General features: G+C 57.3%; 1 protein-coding gene across 1 annotated transcript in view; it reads left to right on the forward strand.

The window, feature by feature from the left end:
* The first annotated feature begins 1,771 nt into the window (after positions 1-1,771).
* The window catches only part of LOC103799988 (semaphorin-3D-like), a 10,963-nt gene continuing 2,387 nt past the window's right edge, over positions 1,772-10,347 (forward strand). Inside the window, exons 1-11 of the mRNA XM_009072351.1 lie at positions 1,772-1,895; positions 6,720-6,880; positions 7,588-7,650; positions 7,877-7,996; positions 8,294-8,396; positions 8,500-8,628; positions 8,942-9,087; positions 9,316-9,430; positions 9,597-9,666; positions 10,006-10,150; positions 10,233-10,344. Coding sequence (XP_009070599.1) covers positions 1,772-1,895; positions 6,720-6,880; positions 7,588-7,650; positions 7,877-7,996; positions 8,294-8,396; positions 8,500-8,628; positions 8,942-9,087; positions 9,316-9,430; positions 9,597-9,666; positions 10,006-10,150; positions 10,233-10,344 — 1,288 coding nt within the window. The remainder of the gene's footprint in view (positions 1,896-6,719; positions 6,881-7,587; positions 7,651-7,876; positions 7,997-8,293; positions 8,397-8,499; positions 8,629-8,941; positions 9,088-9,315; positions 9,431-9,596; positions 9,667-10,005; positions 10,151-10,232; positions 10,345-10,347) is intronic.

Raw genomic sequence — 10,347 nt, forward strand, 5'->3', positions numbered from 1 at the left:
AGAATCTCCTCCTTTGACCGGCTGGCCACATTCCTTTTGATTCAACCCAGGGTTCAATTGGCTTTCTGGGCAGCTAACCCACGCTGCCAGCTCATGGTGAGCTTTCATCCACTGTCACTCCCAGGCTGGTCCTTGTGATAGCCCCTGTGACAGCAGTGCTTGCTCAGGGTGTGGCTGCAAGTAAACAGGATGGATCTGGGAGATTCTGCTGCAGGGCCTGAGTGCAGGAAGAGCTGAAATGGCTGGAACATCCCAGCATGGGGAAGCTGTTCATCATTGCTGCCTGCTGGGAAGGGGTTTGTAGGGGAACGAGGGCAGCACAGCCTGTCAGCAGGTATTCAGTGTGGCTGATGGGCCACCAGGAACCTCCTCTATCCACAATCCAGGAGCAAAAACCCATCATGTTTGTGGAATGCTTTTTTCCCTTCCTTAGGTCATGGCTGACCTGTTGAAGTCTGCCCAGAAAGGGATGACTGGTTTGAGAGAGCATCCCCAAACTAAAGAGACACAACAACCACCCTGAGGTGACATCCATGTCCCTGGGTGGTGTCAGGTCTTCTGGCTCAGGGGAAGGCTCTGGAGCAGCAGCAGGTTCTGCTGGCCAGAACGAGGTCCAGGCAGCAGCAAGGGCAGGAAAGAAGCTGAAGAGCTGCACCCCATCCCAAGGGGCTGCATCCCGGCCCACCAACACACTGCTACTGGGAGGGCAAGAAACCCCAGCTCCACCATCCCAAAACCTTCTCCCTAGGCAGAACTGAGCACTCCTTTTTGGGCAAGGCAGAGGCCAAGGCAATTGGAAAGTCTTGACTGCACCATCCCTCCCACAGTCCTTCGCTGGGATGGCAGGAATCCCCTTCTCCTTATGCCAAGAACCTCTGGCCAGGAACGAGCCAAAAAGCTTATTTTAAATCTTTCGTTAGTGGGACGGGAAGAACTTAATATGCAGCAAAAGTTAGTCAGAGCTGCTATGTAGGGACTGGGGCATATATTAAGTGGAGAAAAAGCATCTAAATAGCCTGGATTAATTAGTGAGAGCTGGCAGGCCAGCCCTGCTCCCAGCAAGAGCTGTGGGAGCTGCCAGACAAGACTGTAACCCCTGCACCACTCTGAAGAGAAGTGCCAGCAGATGCTGGTGACCTCAGAGAGCTCTGTGGTGACTGGGCAATTTGCAGGACTACCAGCCAGTGATGTGTCATGTACACACACAACCACAGATGATGTTGAGGGGATCACAGAAGTGAAATTTATGGAAAGCTCTCCAAAGCACCAATTCCCCTTTCAGTGAGAGGGACGAAGTTTAACCACAAACTGAGATAAAATGAATATTAGGGATCCCTCACCAAGCTCTGGGCAAGCACTGGGGTCTGATCAGCTATTGAGTTGAGGATGCCCAAGGTCTGAGAGCCTGTTGGAGGGTGTACTCATTCCCTCTTCCCTCATGTCAGTCACCTCCAGGATGCTGGAATCCCAGTGCTCCCAAGGACCACATGCCATGGGCATACTGGCATCACACCATGCACCTCCCTGAGGCAGATTGGAATAGCTGGTCTTCTGAAGACCCTGTACATGGGGTGCCCTGGAGCTCCCAGAGGGGTGGCTGGTGAGCAGGTCTCCCAGCCACAGCTGACTTCCTGGAGCCCAAACTAGCCCTTTGAGCACCAGCTGCAGTCTTTCCCCTTCTCTACTTGCAGCTGGCAGTGGAGGTGGCATCTCGGCACGGGACCATGGTGCTGTGAGGGCAAGCAGACCCTGCCCACTGCCCAGCACCAGCATGCAGGCTGCCCCTGGCCACGGGCTGGCCCTGACTACACTGCTCCTCTGCCTCCTCCTGCAGCAGCTGGGCAGCAGCAAGGCATGGAAGCAGCATGCCCCACGCCTTCGCCTCGCCTACAAAGGTAAGGGGTTCCTTGGAGTCTGCACCTTGCCTGGGAGGGCTGGGAGAGAGTCCTGCAAACAGGGAGCCAAGGGGTGGATGGGGGTCAGGAAGCAGCCCCATGGTTGTGACTGTAACATCTCCACACGCTGGGCCCTCAGAAAGTCTCAGCTCCAAGCACAGACCCTTGAGGATGCTGTGCCAGTGTTGCATAGGCATCCGAAAAGAGAATGCCCTGCCCTGGCCCAGTGCAACGCTGGGACCAGAGGGGATGCCTCCTTCTGCTCAGAGTCACTCTGGGCATCTCAGTGTGTCCTGGCCTGGGGTTGAACTGGGCACTCCTGGAGTATGTCCCCTGCCTTCAGCTCACAGTGCAGTGAGAATGTTGAGCCCCAGGACAGTGCCACCAGCCTCTTCCCCTGCCTTCCACCAGCACAGTCCTGCCCCAGCTCAGATCTTCTGCCTTCACCCTTCCTCTCCTGCCAGGAGAGACTGATCCCCCATGCAGGTCATCTCCCTGCTGCATGTTTCCCTCCCCCCCTGTATCTGTCTGACCTGTTTAGATGATGAGCTGTCCAGGGGAGCCACAATTTGCTTCTTGAGTCTGATGCAGAAGGGAGACTGCTTTGTTGACCTGAGATGCAGCAAGGGCAGACTGAGAGGTAGCACAGCACACAGCCCAGCAGACACGTGGAAAAGCAGTGCCTAGGCAAAGGGTCTCTACAGGAGAATGACCTGAAGAGCTAGCACAGAACCCTGCTATCCTGCCATGGACTTTCAGAACAGACTTGGCCAACTGATCTGCTTGCAGCTTCGCCTATGTGAAAATCAGCAAGTTGCTCCAGAGGATGGCAGCTCAGCACATCCCGTGGTGCTCTGGCTGTTAGAATCAGGAGGGCTGGACCAGCCCTCTCCACACGAGAGAGGGCAGACCAGCTTTCCCATGGATGTGGCACTTCAAGCTCTGGGGCCATCCTCTTGGCCTGCTCCATCACCTTGAGAAGCAGCTCTCTGGGTAGGGTCAGCCAGCATGGTGGAAGATGCCTCCAGTTTGAGGTTAGAAAGGGCTGACCTCTCAGGGACACAGGATATCCCTGTGAGGAGATGGCTCTGCTGAGAGCCCAGCTCAAAGACAGAGTGCAGTGTCTGCCTTTCCTTGGAGCTGGAGGAGGTAGATCAGGGCTGTTGGGGCAGCTGGAGCACAGAGGGACAGCTGACTTCAAAGGCCCACAGTGTGCTGGGCCCAGGCATGCCAAAAGCCCTCACGCCTTGGGCAGAGGCAGCAGAGGAAGCTCCCAGCATCGGGAGGGCTCAAGGACAAGGTGAACAATGGCAAGGGGATGTGACTCATGGACAGCACAGGGTAGGTTCAAGGACGCAATGCCTTGAGAAATTTAGGTTTAAAAATCCTTAGGAATTAAAAAAAATAAATAAAAGGAGGCCTTTGAGAGTCTGTCCACGGGATCAGCCTTGCCTTCAGATCTCAGCACAGGGGAGGCAGGCAGAGCCCTCGGCAGGGTGGGGGAAGAAGACGCAAGCAGACTGGAGAGAAGGAAATGACAGCAGTGACGGCCAGGAAAGCACAGGAAGGATGGGGCACAGGGCATGGGGCCAGGATCAACAGCAGCAGGTCCCACCCTGCCGAAGAGGTGAGGAGGAGATTTATAATAGCACACCAACAACCCTGGCCATGCAGGGGCATACTCAGGTGAGCTGAGTCAGGCTGGCTCAGCCCCAACACTGCCCAAACTGAACCTCTCTCTTCTCCAAGGGTGTGCAGCAGTGTGGCTATAGAGTGAAACCACAGCACTCCTGCCAGCTCCTCTTGTGGGAGTATCCCAGGAACTGGCAGGTGGGTCCTCTGCCAGCCTTTGATCAGCAGCCAGCCCAGCCGGGCATCACCACGCGGCGTGCTCCCAAGTGCAGGGAGGTCATGGGATTCCTTGTTACTGGCACCAAGACCTGCCCTGGCACATCCCTTATCAGACAGCAGCAGTGAGGGACTGAAACCCAATTTAGCACCAAGCTTCCCCTGGACTTCAGGAATCTCCTCTGTGGGCTGCTGTTCCTGGTGGCAGGGGGATGGGAAGAGAACAGCCCTCTGGCACAGCCGGGCTGTGACCTCAGGAAGCCCAGGGTCACCCTGCACGGAGGATGCTGTAGCTGAAGGGCAGACAGAGATGATGGATGGGGTAAGGCAGTTACAGTGGTTCTGGCAATAAGGACAAACATCGTGGCCTTGGGAGACAGCGGAGACAAAGGAGAGGATGTATGTCCAAGACTCATCCATCCGTTTAGTCACAGCTATTGCAGAGAGCCCTTGATTCCTTGCCTTCAGGGTGGAGTTTGGATCAAATGCCCTGGGGGAGAGGAGGCTCGTTTGTGTGCAGCAGCTTCCTGGGTCTGGATCCCAGCACTTGACATTCCCTTGGTGAGGGAGCAGAACCATGCACAGGGTCAGGCTCAGACCCTAATGGTGATCTTCACTCCCAGAGAGTGCAAATACAGGGAGGTGAGTCCTTCTGGGGTACTCCCATGTATCACCATGGCAGCAGGGAGGGCTCCTCCATCGTCCTGCTTGACCTTGTCCCTGGACAGGGCTGGAGCAGGTCAGAGGGTGATCACATCATGACATTCACTAGGACCATCCTTGTCCCCTATCTGCTTGATTACACTCATGTAGTGGATGAGCCTTGGCCCTTCTCTCCCACTCCTTCCCAGAGTCCTGCCCAACACTCCCCTGCCTCTGCCTCCCCTCCCACCCCAAACTGGGCAGGTCCTGGGAGTATTGGCAGACACAGGAGGGTAAGTGATGCACCACACCCCAGCTGGGACAATGGCCAGCAGGCAGGGACAGGAATTCAGCTGTTAATCCTATTCAGCTGGTGGGAAACGGCTTGGAAACCTGCTTCCCTGTATCTCTGGTACCCTTAGGCACCCAAGGGAAGGGGAGGAGTGCAGTGGGGCTCTGCACCGTTTTTGAGGGAGCAGGAGGAGGGCCAGGAGCTCCTTGACCTGGCTGGAAGAGGAGTTGTGCCCCCCAGCAATGGGAACTCTAACCCCAGAAGAAGGGGAATTGGAAGTGCTAGCTGGGAGACAACCTGGATACAGCACAGTGAATCCAGGCAGGGACTGCATGCTGCCTGGCCCAACAGGGACCAGTGGACATCAGCAGCTTCTCTGACCTGCAGGCACTGGCCCTGCTTCCCCTTTGCCCTGGAAACAGGGTGGAAGGAAATGAGACAACCTCCCGAGTCAGTCAGTTCCCTCTGGATGGAGCCGTGCCCGTGCCCACGTAGACCTCAGCTGCACCTGGGGCTGCACATCCACCCATGCTCCCATCCACACTGCATCCACCCAGCCAGCACTGGCTCTCCTCAAAAGCCTCCCTCCCTCTTCTCCTGATGCACTGCTTCAATCCACATGATTTTGAGCACATTTTCAACCTGGGTCTTGTAGATCTCCCCAGGTTCACAGCCACACTCCACCTCCACTCAGGCCTCATCCAGTGCAGCCCATCTCCATCTCTCCCTCCCATGGCCCCATTTTTGCCCCCTTTCCCTGCACAGCACCAAAGCCAGAAGCAGCCTGCCATCATATCTGGCCCCTATCCCCAGCCACATCCTGGCACTTTTGGAAAGCAATGTGTTATGATTTCTGGAAGCCCTGTGGCCTGCCTCAGTGCCCCTTTCCCCTGCCTTGTTCCTGGGGAGCAGGCGCTTGGGGGTGGCAGCTGCTGCATTTCTGTGTCTGGTGCAGCAGCACTGGGAAACGCTTGCCCAGGCAGCGAGCCCCCAAACCTGGTGCTGCACATCATGAACTGATGTGGGCCCCAAGGATGTTGTTTCAGGAGTTTTAACCAAGAGACAAGAGCTTATTGTCCCCCTTGCTCACCCACATGGCCACTGTGCTGGAGGGGCCATGAGAGCTGCCCTGACTGCTGCAAGGGAGGAGCTGCAGCCTAAACAGCAGAGCCTTTCTCGCTGCCCTGTCTCCAATCCCCCCAGAGTGTGCTGACTCCATGGCACACTTTCCCTCAGCAAGATGGCTCTTCCCTCCAGCAGTGCCAAAGGGGTGCTCTGAAAAAGCCCTTTTCCCGAGAAAGCCTAATGTTCAGGGCAGAGTGGGAAATGTGGGATGCTGGGTGTAGGGTTGGAATGGCACCCAGGGTGCAGCTGGGGACCCTTGCAAGAGTCCGTCCCAGTGCACCCACCTGCCTGCCCATCCCTGTGTGTGGGTTAAAGCCCAGCAGCCATTTCACAGACTCAAAGGCTTAGGGGTGGGTGCAGAGGTTGTCCAGACCATGCTATGACCGCCCTGTTTCCATGCAGCCTTTCCTTGGAGGGATGCTTTGCTCCAGCAAAAAGACAAAACCTTTTTTATGTAAACTCTCTTGATCTGAAGCCCAGGGAAAACATGTCAGGAGTCAGAGCAATCAAGTCTCCTCTCCATTCCATCCTCTCCCCACACTCTCAGGGTGCAGAGGCTTTGGGGATCTGGGAGTTCCTCTGGAATGTAGACTGGAAGCTGAGCACCCTGGCCTCCTGGAGCTGGACCCCTGTCCTGCCCCATGCCCTGCAAATCAGCCCAGTAAGGTCAAGGTTGGTGCAGTTGTTCTCTCTGTAGGAGTGACTTTTTCCCCCAGGTGGGCACATGGAGGAGGCTCCATGATGAGCTCTGGGACACGGAAGGTGGTAGGTTGCTAAGGCAGTGGCAGGAATATTGCAATCCCTCGGAGCAAGGATAGGTAACCAGAGCTGTCCCAGGGAGGGAAGCATGGTACTTCTGGCTCCTAGTTGTGTTGTTCATGAATGGGTTTCTCTTTCTCCCACATTGTGTTCCTCAGACCTGCTGAAATCCAACAGCTCTCACCTGCTGCTGGCCTCAGGGGATGGGATGGATTTCCAAGCTCTCTTGGTGGATGAAGACAGGGGCTGGCTGATGGTGGGAGCAAAAAACCACATCTTCCTGCTTCATCTGGACCATCCCAGCAGAGAGCCCGAGAAGGTCAGTGCTGGGAGGAGGATGACACGAGCCAGGCTGGCCTCTTCCTCCCAGGGAGCTGCTCCTTGTTCCAGTGCCAGGGTGTGGAGGTGAATGTGCTCCAGACTGGACTGTTCTAACCTCACTAGGGACACATTTATACCAGGATGTCTCAATCAGTAGGGTCAACCCATGCCTGGCAGTGCTGAGACTTGGTGGGATGGGCTGACACCAGGGAGGGACAGGGCAGTTTGGCCAGGAGAGGTGACCTGGGTGGACTGCAAGCAGTGCCCAGAGTCCTGCTGTCACACCTATTCCCTGCTCCTGCTGCTGCAAGAGCTCCAGCAGCAAGTCCACTAATGTCATCCCAAGACATCCTGCTGGCAGGGAGCAATGTCAAGCCCAACAAAAGAAAAGCCCATTAAGACTCTGCAGCTTGGCGTTCCCATGGGCAGGGATCCAGGACAGCCTGCCCACCGCCTGGGTGTGCCCTGGCCCTCCCAGGCCTTGTTCCCACGTTAGGGTCACTCCAGATTGATTTGGCAGTGTGCCTGCTGGGCTCAGCTGGGCTCTGGGGACCCTGGGGAGGGTCTCAGACCTGTGGCAGAGGAGCCCCATGTCCTTGCCATGTGCCTGAGGCTGGCAGTGCCTTTTGGCTGAACCTGTTCCCACTGGTGCCATGGAGGGCCAAGGGAAGCAGGGGCTACATCTGTGAGGTTATTGTGTTTCAGATTTTCTGGCCAGCCCCCAGGGAACAGGTCGAGCATTGCCAGCTGGCAGGGAAGAATGTGGAGGTAAGCAGGGCTGGCAGCCCCCACTCATCACCTTTGGCAGCTCACCATGGATATCAAACACCCCCATCACCCTGACAGAGAGCCTGGGGCTCTGCCTTGAGTGAGGTTGTGGAGCCAGCCAGAGCCAAACTCAGCTGGCCAGCTGCCAGGGCAGGGTCTGGCCAGGCTCTCCATCCCCAGCAGACACACCATGGCTCAGCCATGACAAACATCTCCCCCTGCACAGATGGAGTGTGCCAACTTCATCCGCCTCCTCCAGCCCTTCAACCGGAGCCATGTGTTCGCCTGTGGCACCGGCTCCTACCAGCCTGTCTGTGCCTTCATCCAGCTGGGAGCCAGGGGGAAGGTGAGGAACATCTCGGACAGACATGTCCCCATGGCAGAAGGTGCCAAGAGATCCCCCAGCTTTCCAGGGAGCCTGGGGAGAGGGAGCCCCAGAGCGTGGGGAAGGCAGCCAGCCTGGTGCAGTCCCTGGCAGTTGCATGGCAAGAGCAGCCTCAGCTTGGCAATGCTCCATGGAGATGGGATCAGGTGTTGCCATTCCCCTTGAGGGATATGCTCATCGCCTCCTTCCCACTCCTCCACAATCCCAGCTTGTTCCCAGCCTTCCCCTGACCTGATTCCTCCCTCTTGGCTCTGGCAGGGTCCTGGGGCTCCCACTATGCGGTTGGTGACCCACTCCTTGGAATCAGGGCGAGGACGGTGCCCATATAGCCCCCATGAACCCTTCACAGGACTCCTCGTTGGTAAGAGCGAGAAGGGATCAGAGGCGATGCTGGGAGGGGCAGAGCTGGGAATGGTCTGTACTGGGACCTGCTGGCACCCACCCACACCTCCCTGACCCCACAGATGGGAAGCTGTATTCGGGCACCTCCAGCGACTTCATGGGCAGCAGTGCTGCCTTCTTCCGAACGTGGGTCCATGGGTCTGAGCAGAGCTACATCCGCACGGAGCAGAACCAGGACCACTGGCTACACAGTAAGAGCAGGGGGGATCCATTGGGCATGGGGCTGCTCTCCTGCTGGCTGGAGAGAAGCTGGGGCCAGCCCTAAGGCCAGTGGTCTGGGCCTCCTCACCTGTCTGGGAGGAGGCACTGATGAAGCCACCCATGGGACCCATGCTCCAGCACACACTTCACAGCCTGAGCACCAGGAATGGGGCTTGGCCTCCTGGGTATCTGAGTCTCCATGGGCCCTGTGTAGCCTCACACTGCTCCCAGGGGCTTTCAGAGCAGTATGAGAGAGTGGGAATAGGGCACAGGGCCACGTTGTGCTGCTCCTTCCCACTACAGAGCCTGCATTCATTGGTGCCTACGCCATCCCCGATACCTACAACCCAAAGGATGACAAGGTCTACATCTTCTTCCGTGAGACAGCTGTGGAAGCTGGTCAGTGGGAGCAGCAGCACATCCATGCCAGGGTGGCCAGGGTCTGCAAGGTCAGTCACTAAGGCCAGCAGACTCTGGCCAGGTGTCCCACCAGGTAGGCTTTTACCTCCTCTGGACCAAGGAGCATCTTGAGCAGAGGAATGTGAGGGTGTCACTACACTCGTACCACACGGCAGAAGGCCCAGGGCCAGGGGTGTCCTGCTGTGGAGATGGGGAGGGCACAGCTGTGGGGGAGGCTGAGAGAGGCTGGACTGATTCCAGCTCTTGATGCCTGGCAGAACGATGTGGGAGGGAAGCACAGCCTCATCAACCGGTGGAGCACGTTCCTGAAGGCTCGTCTGGTGTGCTCCATCCCTGGGCCCCAGGGCACTGAGACCCACTTTGACCAGCTCGGTAAGTGCACAGCTTTATCTGCATCCAGGAGAAGCACTGCTCTGCCATGACTGCTCCCTCCAGCACAGCCCAGGGAGGAGGGCATGGCACTGAGGATGTCCACCTGCATCCTCCAAGACTGGCCCTCAAGCTCTGGAGTGCCTCACCTCAATCCCTCTCTTTGCAGAGGACGTTTTCCTCCTGCGCACCCGTGACCCCCAGAACCCGCTTGTATATGGTCTCTTCACGGTTTCCAGGTAAGCAGGAGCCTGATTAGCCCAAGCATAGGGCAGTCTGTCCCCCAGCCCCTCGCCAGTGCTGCTCTACAGGGAAGAAGGGAGGACCAGTACCCAGCTGGCTGAAGAGAGTCCACCGGTGTTTTCCTTCTTTCCCTGCTGCTGGTTCACCAGCCCATTTGTCAAGCCAGTGGTACTCCAGGCTGGACTGGCCGTGCCAAAGGGATTTCTGTCACTCCTGGGGTGCCATGCACAGCTCCGGGGCTCACAAGGGACACCATGGGCTCAGGGGCATGGGTTTGCATACGCCTGGTCCTTGAGGAGCAGTGGAGACACCAACAGCCCTATGCTTCCCTGCAGCAGCATTTTCAGTGGCTCTGCTGTCTGTGTCTACTCCATGGCTGCTGTGAGAGCTGCCTTCAGTGGCCCCTTTGCACACAAGGAGGGATTTGACTACCGCTGGGTAGAATACAAGGGCCGCATCCCCTACCCCCGTCCTGGCATGGTAAGGGGCTGGGAAGCAGGTGGGGGGGGGACTGGGACAGACTGGCTTGGCCCTGATGCAGTCCCTCCATGCTGTCACACAGTGCCCCAGTGAGACGTACGACCCCCTCCTGCAGTCCACCAAGGACTTCCCTGATGAGGTGATCAGCTTCATGCGCAGCCACCAGCTGATGTGGGAGCCCGTGTACCCGCAGGGCC

The sequence above is a fragment of the Acanthisitta chloris genome, unplaced genomic scaffold, assembly GCF_000695815.1.
Source record: "Acanthisitta chloris isolate BGI_N310 unplaced genomic scaffold, ASM69581v1 scaffold15650, whole genome shotgun sequence".
Classification (NCBI taxonomy): Eukaryota; Metazoa; Chordata; class Aves; order Passeriformes; family Acanthisittidae; genus Acanthisitta; species Acanthisitta chloris.